The following is a 14,745-nucleotide window of genomic DNA, read 5'->3' as shown; positions in this document are numbered from 1 at the left end:
ATATAAAATGTATTGGAATGTGGAATTAATATTCAATTATACCTTTTTTTCCTTCATAGAAAATGTGTTGTAAGAAAAAGAATGTTTGCCCCTGATGAAGAGTACAAGTAAACTCGAAACGTGTTGGGCCAGTCAAAATTTAATGTTTTAATATGAATAAATACTTGTTTTAGATCAACACTTGAATTGTCAAATACTAATTGTGCTACTTCTGAAAATTACCTTGGTATAGTAAGGACAGTAATATTTAAGAATTGCAACATTTATCGTCTATAAAACTAAAAGGTTGAGTCTGGACTACATCTTGTGAAGTCTAGTACTACAGACCCAAACCTTGGATACCAAAAAATACAAACAGGCTTAGGCCTTACAGATAGTGTGCAGGGGATGCAGGTTTCCTAAATTAGGAAACCATTTGTCCTTTGTTATATTGTCCAGCCTAGATACCAAGGCTGAGTAATTCTCCCCTGCACCTCAAATCACATTTACCTAACAACCAACTGTTCTATAGAAAAGCTTCAAGCATTTGAATCAACCTTTTGAATAGGTGTGCTTTGTGGTTCTTAGCTTTTTCAGATGAGTTAATGTCCCCATCCTTCACCGGAAGTCTAGACAGGCAATCGGCGACCACGTTTTCCCTACCAGGTACATAACTTATTCTAATATTGTAACCCATCAAACCTAGCATCCATCTAGAAATTCTAGGCGAACCACTAGCCCAATCAGAACTGTTCATAAGTTGAACTAGAGGTTTATGGCCAGTTTTTAACTGAATTTCTTGACCCCCCCAAAGAAAGAATTTAAAATGATGTTATTGCACCAAAACACTGCTAGAGCTTCTCTCTCTATAACAGAATAGTTTTTTTCTGCTCCCTGTAATGGTCTTGAAGCAAACTCTATTACATGCTCCATTTTTCCTGAATCAATTTGAGTCAATGTGGCACCCAAACCTAAAAGATTTGCATCTACTGAGAGTACATTCCTCCTCCCAGACGCAAAGCCACCCAACGATGGAGCCCTAGAAATGCCCTCCGTAATGGCTGTAAAAGCTAATTGACATACCTCAGATCATTTAAAATTGGATCCCTTTCTTAAGCAGATTCCTCAATGGGGTGGAAATGGAAGCAAACATGGTAAGAAATTTGTGATAGAATTCCACTAACCCCATAAAGGATCTTAATTGGTCTTTGTCAACCGGTGCTGGGGCTTTACAAATGCTCTCCACCAAATTACTCTTAGGTGAAACACCTTGACTGGATAGTTTGTGTCCAAGATATTCTACTTCCTTGACCCCAATCTTGCATTTACTCCTTTGCACTGCAAGTCCTGCATCTCTCAACCTCTCCAACACACACCTCAGCACCCTGTCATGGTCATTCTCACAGTCCGCATATACCAAAATGTCATCCTGAAACACTGCCACACTTTTTAAGCCCCTCAGAACTTCCATCACTTTTTGAAAAACCGAAGCGGCTGAAGCCAAACCAAAAGGCATGCGAAGAAACTTAAAAGTCCCTTCAGGGGTGACAAATGTTAGGTCTTGACACTTTTTTGACAGAGGTACTTGGTGGTAAGCAGCCGACAAGTCAATCACAGAGAAGCATTTGGGCTCTCCCAGAGTGGCCAATGTCTCGGCTAAAATGGGTAAGAGATGTCGCATAATAAGAATGTTCTTGATCACTCAATTCTTCACAAAGCTGCTGCCTCATGTTTAGAGGAACAGTCCTTACTTTGTTCCACAGGTTGGGCACTTATTTTTAACTTAATGTCGTGTTCGAAATCCTTCAACTTACCTAGTTTTTCTTTGAACACGGCAGCAAACTCTCTTGCCCATCTGGTATCCATTTTCGCTATGGTTTCCGGTTCTAAAACACTTGCTTGAATCTGCACTCTCAATTTCCTCTGCTCATCCCAGCCAAGTAACGAGGCGCCCTTTGTTGCCACCAGAATGTCAGCTGTACACCGCCTGCCTTTGTATGATACCAAACCTTGGAATTTTCCCACCAATTCAATGGCAGATACTCCGTAACCACACGGCTGAACTCTGGACGGATTTAGCACACCCACATCTTTGCCCAGACAATTCCTCAAAGTGTCTTCAGATCTAATGGTCCAAGGCGATGCTGAGTCAACCTTCAAAAAACACCCATCGACTGTGAACTCATCGACTGGTCCACTCTGTTCACCTGCCACAGCCGAAATCTGAAAGACATGTCTTGGTGCTGCTTCCTGAACAGGTGATGCTGCATTCAGTGTACTTGTGCTTGACCGACTCAGCCCATCACCGCCCTGTTCCTTCTGCTCCAACAAATTAATCGAGAGTTCCCTGCACACATTGGCAAAGTGACCTTTGCGTTTGCATTTAAAACAATCCGCAAACCTGGCAGGACAGCTGGGGAAGTTGTACACATGCTTGGGACTGCCGCACTTGTTGCATCTCTGGTTCCACACTTCTCTTTAGGCTGTTGACGTAATTGACCTCTTCATTGGTCTGACTGCACACACACCCTGCGACACCTATTTGTCGACCTTCTTTTCTTTTATATACTGTGTGGTTTGTTCAATGCTGCGGGCAAGTCCGATGGTTTGCTCCAATGTAACATTGTTGGCCACTGTAGTTCAGTGTGCCCTTGATGGGTCTGATCACCTGCCGGATGGCCTCTTGGAAGATTTCCGCGGCTGATGAGATGCCGAAGTTCAGACGCCGATACCTGCAGAGACCGTCGTGGGTCGCGAACGTCGTGATGGGTCTGGATTCCGGATGCAACTCCAACTGATGGTATCCTTGGTTGCGGTTGAGTTTGGAGAACATCCGGGCGTTGTTCAGTTGCACGATCATGTCCTCGATGCAGGGGCCCGGATGCCTCTCGTGCTGAATGGCAGTGTTTGCCACCCTCATGTCCACGCATAAACGGATCTTTCCTCCCTCTTTGGGTACAACCACGAGTGGGGAAACCCATGGTGTCGGACCTGTGGCTGGTTCAATGATGCCATCAGACAGCAGTTGTTGGAGTGCGTCTGATACTGCCGCTTGCAGGTGGAAACCTACTCTCCGGGGATGTTGCAGTACCGGCCTCACCGATGTGTCAATGTGGAGCCGGATGGGAGGGGCCTTGAGTTTGCCCCGCCCCATGCAGAGGTTGGGGAAGTCTCTTGTGATGTCAGCCTGTGTGACCAGGTTCTGCGGCTGGTAGCATGCGATGGCGCCAACTGTGTCTCTCGTGTTTGTGCTCTCGGAGGTTGCTGTGATGGAGTCTGCCGCCCTCACGTGTATTTCAATCAACCCCAGGCGGGAGGCCGTGTGGTAACTGAGCAGGCATCGGCTTCTGGCAAGTGACCGGATGATGTGTATTGTTGTCTACTTTCCGGCCATTCAGGAGAAGGCGTTGTGTGAAACATCCTACCGTCGGTAGGGGGGTGATGGCACCCCACTGAAATATCCTTGAGCGAGACTGTTCAAGTGCAGGTGGGTTCGGTAGTATGGCATAGTCCTGTTCGCCCATAATGTTGACAGTAGCGCCTGAGTCGATCATGAATTGAAATTGTCTATTCCCCATTTTGATGGGGATTTTCGGGGCTTCTCTGGCCTCTTCAGTGTCGAGTATGAGGTTGACAAACTCATCTTGGTCATACATGTCACATGACATGTCATATGCGGCTCCCCGCTCCTCCTGGTAGAGAGTCTCAGGCCCATATTCCTCTGGTGGATGATCATATTCATCCGTGAAGTATCTGGTCCGATCAGTCTGCTCTGGCTGTGGTGGGTACCCCGGCGTGTGGTATTCGTCAATGGCCCTGACGTACCGCCTCTGTCCTTGGTTTTGTTGGTAATATCTGGGTTGAAAGTGTCTTGGAGGTGGCGGACGGAAAAATGGCCTGACAGGCGTGTGGGGTCTCGCGGGAGGAAATGGTACGCCTTCCCGGCACACCGAGTGAAAATGTCCTTCTCTTCCGCAGTTCTTGCACCATTGTGACAAAGCTGGGCATGAGCCTGCATGCGGAAAAGACATCCCACAACGATAACACTGTCTCTGTAGGTGGGGAGTTTGGATGCTTTGAGTTCAGTACGACTGTGGCCCCCTGTCGCCTGGACGAGATGGTTGTATGGTTGCGACCAGTTCCGCTGTGTCGTGCTTGGGGTTGCTCGTATTGGCCATGGATGTAGCTTGGGCGTCGACCCTTTCATGTATGCGAGCGAGCTCGCTCACTTCCTGTATGGAGAGGGGTTTTTTCAGGAGCTGTTTCTTGAGAGCAGGGGATAGGCAGCCTTCAATGACCCTCAATCTTATGGCTTCCTCCAGCGAAAATGCGTCAAATTGGCAATTTGCGCCTTTTACTCTTAGGCGAGTTATGAATTCGTCAACTGTCTCCTGTGGCATTTGGGTGCACTTGTTGAAAAGGTAGCGTTCGTAGTCACGATTGACTTCTATGATGAGGAGTCTGTCTAGAGCATTTATTAAGTCCTTGAAAGTGTTCTGTTCAGCTGCCGGGATAGTCTTGACCACAGTCTTTATCTCGCCCCCCACTAGATTAAGGAAGATGTCCCTGATATTGGGGGAATTTCCATCACCAGACCCCCTGACGTAATGCTGGAAATCTTCCATCCAATCAGTCCATCTGGGCCCCTTCGTGGCTTGTGGGGTCATGGTGAAAGGCGGTGGTAGTCTCAGTTGAATCGGCTGTACGACGTGAGCTGGCGTAGGCGACCCCGGAGCGGAGGCCGGCGTGCTCATGATGCCGGAAAGATGTGTCCCTTGTGTCTGTTTTGGGTAGGCTAGCGGAGTTTGGCCTTCCTGGGAGGCGGAGTGTTATGGAGGGGGGGGCGCACTCCAACCTTGCCACGTGTCTTTATTTACTTCTAGGGGGCCTGGGCAAACTCGCCGGCCTGCGACATGGGGGGGGGAGGGTCGCAGCAGATGGCCAATGCTTCACTGCGCCGTACCTGGGGCGCTCATCACAGCCTGGTAGTCAGGCAGACTGTCAGGATCCAACGACGACCCTCTCGAGGTGTTGAAGGAGGAATGAAAGGAGGGGGGGGGCTGCCGCCCGTGTCGGAGGTGGAGAGGCAGGAGGAGGAAGCCTGGATACACCCAAAGCGAGGAATTGGCGGATTGCCAAGCAGGGATGCCTTCAAATGCACTTATGGCACGGAGAGTGGCTGAAAGCCACGGAGGAACGGCGGACTGCCGAAAGGAGGACTCCGTGGGCGCACGGGAACGACCTCGTCGCCAGTGTTGCCTCGCGCAGGCTATGGAAAGGAGGACGCGCACAACGGAGATTACGGGATGCTTCTTTATTAACCAACTTCTTAAAATCAACTGGCGCTTAGCGCGCCTTACCCAGAAACCCCCTGTTTCCCTGTCCTCCCGCTGTAGGATGGCTCCGCCCCCACAACGGTGGGGGCAGCACTCCTTAACCCCTCAGTGCTTGGCAACAGGCACAAGTCTCTAATATGTCCTGCAGCCTCTTCAATAAAGTGTTGCCATTGTGAGGTAACAATGTTGCTTCATTCCGTTATTGGAACAGGGGCGCTTTCTTCCGTGTAAGTTGGTTGCTTGGCAACCCACGTCACAATGCTCAGCCTCTAAATAGTCCTCTGGTGCGGCTTCGTAGGTAGGCCACGGCCCCTTCATGCCTGTGCAGAAACGTAGCTAGGCCATGTCCCCTTCACTCTCAGGGGCGTCGCTCGAGACGAGCCGTGGTGTCCGTTGTGGAGCCTGGTCTCGCGCTGCTGCACGCCGAGAGGCCCGAGCCCCTCCAGCCAAATCGCTCATGTGCACCCTGCCCGCTTATCTCCCACTGACACCTCCTGACCTGGGATGCGCGTCGGGCAGGATCGTGGTGCCTGTTGCCTCAGGTCCTCCTTCTCTCTGCACCCTCTCCGATGGCCGCCGCAAGCGATGCAGGTGCCAGATCCCTGGCGCGCTGCACGCTCGAGTTAGGATCCTCGTCGCCAATGTTAAATTAGAGCGGAGGCAGAAAGTGGGGTGAAAGGGATTTTATTAAGTTAAGCTAATACAGGCAGCAGGCACTGCTTGAAGGGAAAAGCCAGCTGACCAACTGAACACAGAACCCTTGTGAGTTCTGGAACCACAGTCAGACGTAAACCGTGCATGCAATGAAGAATGTAGAAACATTGCAATACACGAACATAATACATCATCCTAGAATGCATAACCACAGAAGAACATAGAAAACACTACTAAACCTAACACTGTCCTCACTAAATACCCTACATCTAATAGTCAGTGAGTATAGTAAATGGTTCCTTTTTGCCTTGTGAGCTCAAGCACCAGCCTCTATTTGCACTGGTGTCTGGTGGTAGTGGGCACCAGCGTCCTATATTGACTGGTGTCTACAAACACAGCATTAAATCCAATCCTCTCGTTTCACTGGTGTTCGGAGATATTTAGCACTAGCTGTCTGTTTCACGGATGGTTGGTGATGGTAAACAGCAGGCTCCTCTTCTCACTAATGTCTAGACATCGGCTTCCCTTTTCACGGATGTCTAATGATATGTAAAATTAGACTCGCCTTCTCCAGGGCCCTCATATAACCATCTCCTTTACCGGTAAGACAACATTGCCCCCGCTTCAGGAGGTCTGCCTTTCGCCACAGTAGCTTTGTGTACGTGTGTTGAGCCGTCGTATCACCGTGGGACGTGGCTTGTTTACATGAATTGGGAAGGGCTGTTGCTGCTGGTCCCTGGCTCAGGCAGGCCGGTCTAAACAGCATAACTGAAAATGGGGGAGGGGAGAGCAGGTGCGTCACGCAGCATCACTGGAGGGGAGGGAGGGGGGCGCGTCACGCAGCATCACGGGAGAAGGAGCTGTGGTACCCGCACATCGGCAGCAGAGCCCCAAGCATCTAGTTTGGCCTCGAACCGCCTGTCCAGGTCAGACCCCGGGGCGGATGCTCTTGGGGGAGGAGTGGGGGGGCTGCTGGAGGGGAAGGAGCATCGATGGAGGGAGAGGGGCGCATGGGCATACAGACGGAGTGGGAGAAGAGAGAGGGACGGAGGAATGACGGCTGGAAGGCAGAGGATGGGATGAGGGTGGGATACGGAGGGTGCTCGAGAGAGTGGGGAGGACCAGGAAAGGGGATGAGGCGCAGCTGGGTGAGAAGGTGGACGAGGAGCGGGGGAGAATGGGTAGGGAGGATGAGAAGCGAGGGAGAGGGGGGGAGACAGGGAGGGGGGCAGCCAGGAAGAGACGCCAGGGTGAGACGCTGGACGAAGAGAACGCAGATAATGGATGAGGGGTCGAGGAGAGAAGATTGGGAGTAGGAAAAGGAATACGAATAACGAGAGGAAGAAGGGACGGAGGAAAAGGATGAGGAGAGATGAGGGGAACGAGAGAATGGAAGACTCGGATGGAGGAGAGAAGGGTTAGACGAGAAGATGTGTGAAGCGGAATGGCTGGCAGGCGACTGAAGCCAAAGGGGGCATGATGAGACGAAACACACAAGAGGAGGAATGGGAAAGATGGAGAAAGCGGAGGGAATACAGGAGGAGGCACCCGAAAGCATGGGAGAGATGGAGGTTAGTGAACATAGAGGGTGTGATGGGGAGAGACAGGGCAGGGAAAGGAATGGAGAGTAATGTGGCGCAGGACGTGGGGGTGGCCAGGGATGAGACTGCGAGAGTGGCGCAACGGAATAGCGTGTAGGCGCAGCAGGAGGGAAGGCGGCGTGTAAGATGAAAGGTGAAGGTGTACCGGGCGGGAAGAATGCAAGAGGGCTTGACGGGTGGAGGGAAGAGGGAAGCTGCTGGGTGACGCGGGAGATGGAGGATGTTCTGGCGATGCTGTGTGCAAATAAATAACATCCACGCAACGCAGCCGCGATCTATTATTTGTAAATGGCGCTCAGCCATCCTGCCTACCAGCCCACACTACGCATCCCTGCGCCCAGTCAGCTGCGGCTCCTGCCACCCGTAGTGTCTGTCCTCCAGACCCTATGCGCTCGCCATTCGTCTCTCTGCCATTGGCTTCTTTCCCACGCTCTGTCGTCCTATGAAATGGTCAACTTGTTGATTCAGATCTGGCTCGGTCTGGCCTGTAGTGCAATGGGTCGATTTCCCAAGGGCTGGCCCAACAGTCTAGTGTGGGTCAATGTGGGCTGCTTTGGTGCCTTAGAGCAGTGTGCATCAGTTAGTTTTGACCAATTGTACTGACCCCTTGCGCTTTGCAATGTACCATTTGCTATAAAGTACTACCCAAACAGCATACAGTGAAGAGTAAACCCCAGAGATCAGGGATTCTGGGCCACTGTTTCAATTGGCGCCTAGGCCTCCATTGTCCCAGTCGGATCCTGATTCAGATGTGTTTTAGCGATTCCCTCTTCTCCTTCCTCTATGCTGGCGGATGACGGTGTGGATGTTGCAAGACTAGAACAGCAGGAGTCTTGGTCATGGTTTCATTTACATCCTGCCTTGTTCAGAGTGTGCGTGTTTGGGGGAAGGCAGAGCTCCTTAAGGGGCTTCTTGGAGGGGGTGGGAGATATGGTTTAATTGTCATAGGTGAAAAGTCGGGGTATTCCCGTTTTAGGACACAAGGAAGGAGAAGGACCTCCATTTGGGGTTGATTCAGGTGTGTTTAGCGATGGAGAATGGGAGAAGGGTGTGCGATTTGGGGTAATGGCTAGGGCGTACTGAGGAATCCGACCATATGCACAGGGGGAGTACGCTCGCTTGGGCTTTTGATTTTTTTGATAAATGGAAATTCATGATGGGAGACCAACCTCTGAGAAATGAGTGCGGACATTCCTCACCCATTTCATCTGCTTCCCTCACCAAAACAGATATACAGGTGCCGTCTTCCCCTGTCATATTCACATGGAATGTGACAGCCCTGGGTACATCAAAGCATTCCAAAAAGGGGAAAGGGACACCTTCCTCCAGCCATGAGCCTAATTAAAATATCAAGGACTCCATGTATCTGCATTCCTTTGTAATTCGGCTGGTGGCAGTGCATACTAACGAGATAATTGAGGCAAGCCTGCCGCATGGGTTTGGTTGCAGAAGTGACAACAGGAAGTGGGACTAAAACCCCTTTGGTGTGCAATGTGTCAACTTGAAGCTAGTTCCCACCCCTCTGTATGAAAGGCAGTGAAATTCACGTATGAGTAGACTATTTACCGTAGGCAAACCCCTGCAGGGCTGGCCCCTTTCAGAGTGGAGAAATATGTGGTTTGGGGGAGACAGGAAGTCTGCTCCCAGAACATATTTCAACGGAAAACCTGCACTTCAAACAAGAGTCACTGAGGGCTCAGTTAATCAGAGAGACAATTTGGTCTACAACATACAGAAAGATGGGTGGGACTTGGGTATAGTTTGTCAACCCCTTGTCTGTCCTGTTGCAGAGCACTCTGGTCCTGACCTCATGCATAACAGAAGGTTGTTGCTGGGGACCCAGGATTGGTTCTTCAAGGTAGGCTTAGCCTGGGGGCCATTTGGCTCTAAAATCGGGCTGAACCCCTCACTTGGCAGATCATCTGAAGACTTTGCAAGAAGTAAGAAGGACTCATTTGGACCCGAGCTGAAGATACAATCTACCTTGCATTTTCTGCCAGTGAAGGAAGGCCAGGAGTTCCAAGAGGGAAGCAAGATCCCTCCCCCAAACATCTTCCAGGGAACAGAGAGAGATACCGGACTCAGAGGACCTGTCCAGCAGCTCCAGAACCAGCACCCAGCCAGCACACCTCTTGCCCTGCTAGGTTTTGACAACAAGCTTCCTAGGTGGGAAGTGCCAGAGAGTCTCTGGACAAAGGACAATGCTGTTGCCTGCCAACGCCCTCCTGAGCTTTGAGCTGCACGCCTTGAAAGGACACAAGCCCTGCGAAGAAGCTAGGCGGGGTGCCACACAAGCATCATCCAGCATCCATCTTTTTAAGGACAATTTCGAGACAGTAGAGTCCTAGAACTGTATCCGGCTGCACCGCTGACTGTTGTCACGCTGCAGTCACCAGAGACGTCCGGGACACCTTGACTAGCATTACAGATCCGCCAACCAGCACAGAGACAAAGATACTTGGCCCTGAGCCACTGTGCTGGACAGCCAGCAGATGTCTGTCAAGCCTCACTTGCCGAACTGCCTGCTGCCTGGTACCCTCAGCTGTTTCCTGCCACTAACTCTGTCTCAAGGGCTGCGAAGCGCCCTGAAACCGCCTCGACACTGTCTAGCACCAAGAACTTCTTCAGCACCAGGTACATTGTGGTTCTGCCCCCCGGTCCTTCTCCAAAGGCCCATAGAGACAGTTACCACCCATTGCCCCGGAGGTGCTGAAACCAGATAACCTTGAACAGTAAGACTCATTGCTTTACCAACTACCCTTCTGTCAGTATCCAGAGTGCATCCCTTTCCTTAGCAAAACTGTCCTCTGTGTTCCTTTACAGTGTGGGTTGTAATTGTAGTGGACTAGAACGGTCTGTTGTAGTAATAAGTCTAAACAACAACAAAATGGACCAAAGGATAGAGGATGACAAGTTGCACATATTTATCGTTTTGCATATATCAATAAATGTTTCATTCTAAATTCCTTTTTTCTTTTTATTATTCAAATGAATCTTCAATTAAAAAAGATAAATCACATATTACATAACAAATCTTCAAATCATATTCAATATATTCATATTAGGCTCACAACACTCATCCCCACCACTCATTCATTTGCATTCCCTATACCAACGTTTCAATCACTACATCCACAAATGACCCATTACACTTGGTTACCATAAACAATATTAAACGTAAACAATATTAGGCTCACTCTGCCTGTTCCCAGGTGATTCAATCTGTATATAATTATTTCAACCGATATTCTCGTCAACACGTGTTTTGGTTGTCAATAAAGGACTTAAAAAATCATGTCGATTCAGTAAAGCAACCTTCGTCAGGACAAAAACTGGAAACTCAATAGGTCCCATTTCACATTGTAGGGTGAGCCACACCTCCTATAAAAACACAAATTAAACCTATTGTAAACTGTCTTACTGTCATCCTCTCTTCTTTTCATAACACTATAAATGTGGCACTACATGATTCTAAATAGTAATCATATTAACCCACTCACCTCCATCTTTCAATTATGGTGGAAGACCAGATATGGGGGATAAATCCTTATCACACTTGCACGTATATCCAGATAAATATGGACCAACCTACAAGGATGCAATAGGAGTGACCCCATTAAATCAGGTCTTTTACTTTTAATCCTTTAATTCAATCTCAATCACAAAAACGTTAGAAACAACCACATACTCACCTCTATAGTACAGAAAACGCCTTTAGTCTCCTTCCACTCAGATGTATCACTGTCGGAGCGCTTTTATCTCAGCCTCCAACCAGCGTTATAATCGCCCTTCTACTGCAAATGGAGATAAATGGAGCTCAGTCTATTTGATCACTTCCCAAACTCCTTGCAACCAATATTGTCACCTCTCATTAGCCGGTGTCAACACATCTAGAGTGGTCAGTTACTAGAAGTAAAAAAACTCATCAGAATCCGTATAGATTTTCACCTCTTATGGGTAAACCAACTCGGTGGAAACTACAAATCGTAAAGATACTTACATACTAAACTTGAATATTCAACAAAGTATCTCCCTTAGTGGCGCCCGCTACGATCTCTTTCAATTGAATACGGATGTCATCAGATATTTCCACATCTCAACGTTTTTGGAGCTAAAAGGGCTTTGTTTTACTAAAACGGAAAAAAGAAAGAAAACCAAATCGCCTCTCATATTCATTCACTCACATTCAATATTGAAACGTGAATAAAGTGATTATTTCTAATTACCACGTTTCTCTGGCCTGGTGTAACCATAAATCTCTAACATTTCCCCCTATTTGCAGGAGATGGCTATCTCTACCCTGGACCTGTCTACGTTTAAATTCAGGCCGGCAGGGCTCTACTGCGAGGATACTTATTTTCCAACTCCTCACTTGTCTATGCGTGCCTACTCTCTGTGCCCCACCCTGCATGCTGCAAAATTCTAATGCGGACATGCTTGATGGGTGCATCATTACTTGTCTATACACGCATATTCTCTGTGCCCAAGACCTCTGAGTTATATATTACACATACTGGTCGGCACAGTTCTTTTACTAATGGTAATATTGTTTCTCCCTCTCCCTACCCTCAAGCAATGTACTGGTCACTCCCTAGTACTATTACCCAGGTCTATATCGTGCGTGCAACTCCATGGTTTTCTATACATATATCTTTTCCAGCAGACTTTTCAGATGTTGCACGTCTCACGTGATGCATTTATTTCGTCTAGCATGTAGCCACTTAGCAGTGAGAACCTATCTCTGTGTCTCCTCTTCAGTCTACACTTTCAGTATTGCAGCTTTGCTCGGTCGCGGGCGAAATGCAAAAGGGCCTGCGTCGCATAGCATTCTGTTATATTTTCTTTTAGCGATCATTGAAAGAGGACTGAACCCTGTATTATCATTCATACAACCAGGCGGGTGTTCAGTCATACAGGGAGTCTCATTAAATATATGTATATCGGCTCCATTGATCTTCTCATCACTGGTCACATAGCCTGCCCTTTTTCCATATTATGTTACATGCCATTCAAATATTTTTTCTTTTACGTTTTTCATAATAATTATGTGCTTATCGTTCCATTTATCGGAAACAGTCAATTTGAAGTTAATATTCTGCTACACGAGGGAGTAGACATTCTGGGTGTAAGACCTTAAGCTCGTATTACTATAATCCTCTTACATCTATTGATTCCATGCAGTGCGTGTTACCCTGGAAGTATTAGAGTACATTTTACAACTCTTTTCTTTCCCAGGAATACACCATCACTATTTTTGGAGAAAGTCAACCATAGATCAACATTCTACTCCGAAAAAGGCCATCTATAACTGGATGTCAGAACATTCCTAGTGTTACAACCATCTTTCGTCTATTGATTGCATACATGGCATACTACCATGGCAACATTTCTCTCCAAAGTGCAGAGAGTAACACAAAGCTTCCACAAATACCAGGATTGTGAGGGCCTCTCTCTTTGTGCTACAAGGGCATTCCACTCCACGGCCACATTGAGCCCCTGTCTCACTGTATCTAAGGTGTATATCCACCTCTGTTCTACCCTGTTTAGGGCTGCGGCCATGTCTCCACCTCTACTCTGGGGTCTAATGCATTGCAACACAAATCAATTAAGGTCTGTATCTTTATGCTTCATTTGAACGAAGTGATCAACTAGGGGCTTATCCACCACCTTATTATGAAAACAAGATATATGTTCACCTATTTGCTGCCTCACTTCTCTTGTGGTTTTACCCATGTAGAGTAACTCACAGGGCCAGATGATAACGTAAATTCCATTTTTATTTCTGCAATTAGTGTGAGTTCTTAGTTGCCATCTCACTTTACCGTAGTTGAACTCTAGTCTGATGTCTGTCAAGGGACATGCTATGCAATTGCCACACCTACGGTGGCCTACTACTGGCGGGAGCCCCCACTGGTTAGATACTGTTAAGGCTCCTTTTCTCAGGGTATGTGTGCCGTAGCCTTTGTTCTGACTTATGCTCCCGATAATTTGACGAAAGCAGAAAGAGAGAGTTTAAAGAAACTCTGTGATGTACAGGGGATTACCATCAAGCCACCTGACAAAGGGCGGGGGGTTGTGATTCTGCAAACAACGGATTATGAGAAGGAATGCCTGCGGTTGTTAGGTGATGAAGATGCATATATCAAATTGGACTATGATCCAACTACGAGACTTCAGGAGGAAATCTAAAGTCTCATTGAGCATGCAGAAAAGGAAGCTTGGGTGAGCATTGATGAGTCGCTTTCTTAGAAAAAACCATCAAAAGAGAGCGGCTTTCTATATTTTACCATAGATCCACAAAAGCAGAACCAATCCACCCTTTAGGCCCATTGTTGCGGCCATTGACTCACTCTTAGAGCCTTTGTCAGTACATGTTGACTTTTTCTTGAAACCTTTTGTTGAAAAAATGCCATCTTACGTGAAGGACTCGGGAGACATGATTAAAATCACACAGATGATGGAGATGAGGGCTGAGGATATTTTGGTCACCATGGATGTGGAGTCCCTCTATACCTGCATACCTCAGATGGAGTATTTGGAGGTATTGGGGGACTACCTAGATAAAAGGACAGCTCCGCATGTCCCCTCTACTGGCTTTATCTTGGAATGTGCGCGGTTGGCCATGACCGAGAACTTCATGTTCAAGCAACAGTTACACAAACAAAAAAGAGGAGTCAGTAAGGGGGCGACCTTTGCCCCGGATGTAGCAAATCTCTTCATGGCCAACTACGAGGAGAAGTTCATATCCAGAAGAGCAAATCATTTAGAAAGGCATCCAGATCTGTACCAAAGCCTTAGGGCTTGGTACAGATATATATAGATGATGATTTCATCATTTGGAGGAGCACCAGTGATTTCCTAATGTTGTTGCATAGGTGGGTAAATTCATGTGATGGAAATATAAAATGTACAATTGAATGGAACAAAACGGAAGTAAGTTTCTTTGACTTGATCATTAGAAAATCTGCAGAAAAGTTAGTCACTACTTTGTATCAGAAACCAAATGATAAGAATACTTTATTACATTTTTCCAGCTTTCACCCCATGGGGTTGTGGCAAAATTTACCATATGGATAATTCCTGCGAATACGTAGAAACTGTACTGAGAAGAAAGAGGTTGTAAAACATGCAGGACAACTAAAAGAGAGATTATCTGAAAGGGGTTACCCTAAGAA

General features: G+C 47.7%; 1 protein-coding gene across 3 annotated transcripts in view; it reads left to right on the top strand.

The window, feature by feature from the left end:
* The first annotated feature begins 6,798 nt into the window (after positions 1-6,798).
* CLIP3 (CAP-Gly domain containing linker protein 3) overlaps positions 6,799-14,745 on the top strand; it is a 199,709-nt gene continuing 191,762 nt past the window's right edge. For 2 of the 3 annotated variants that reach the window (XR_011302001.1, XM_069644313.1), the window contains exon 1: positions 7,223-7,540. Coding sequence is in view for 1 of the 3 variants with exons in the window: in XM_069644313.1 (XP_069500414.1) it covers positions 7,446-7,540 (95 nt within the window). In the remaining 2 variants the exon portion in view is untranslated. Of the gene's footprint in view, positions 6,896-7,222; positions 7,541-14,745 lie in introns of those variants that run through there. The other variant, XM_069644314.1, reaches the window with a different exon arrangement.

This window comes from Ambystoma mexicanum, chromosome 2p (genome assembly GCF_040938575.1).
Source record: "Ambystoma mexicanum isolate Mex_15411 chromosome 2p, UKY_AmexF1_1, whole genome shotgun sequence".
Classification (NCBI taxonomy): Eukaryota; Metazoa; Chordata; class Amphibia; order Caudata; family Ambystomatidae; genus Ambystoma; species Ambystoma mexicanum.
This window is presented reverse-complemented; position numbering and strand designations above follow the sequence as displayed.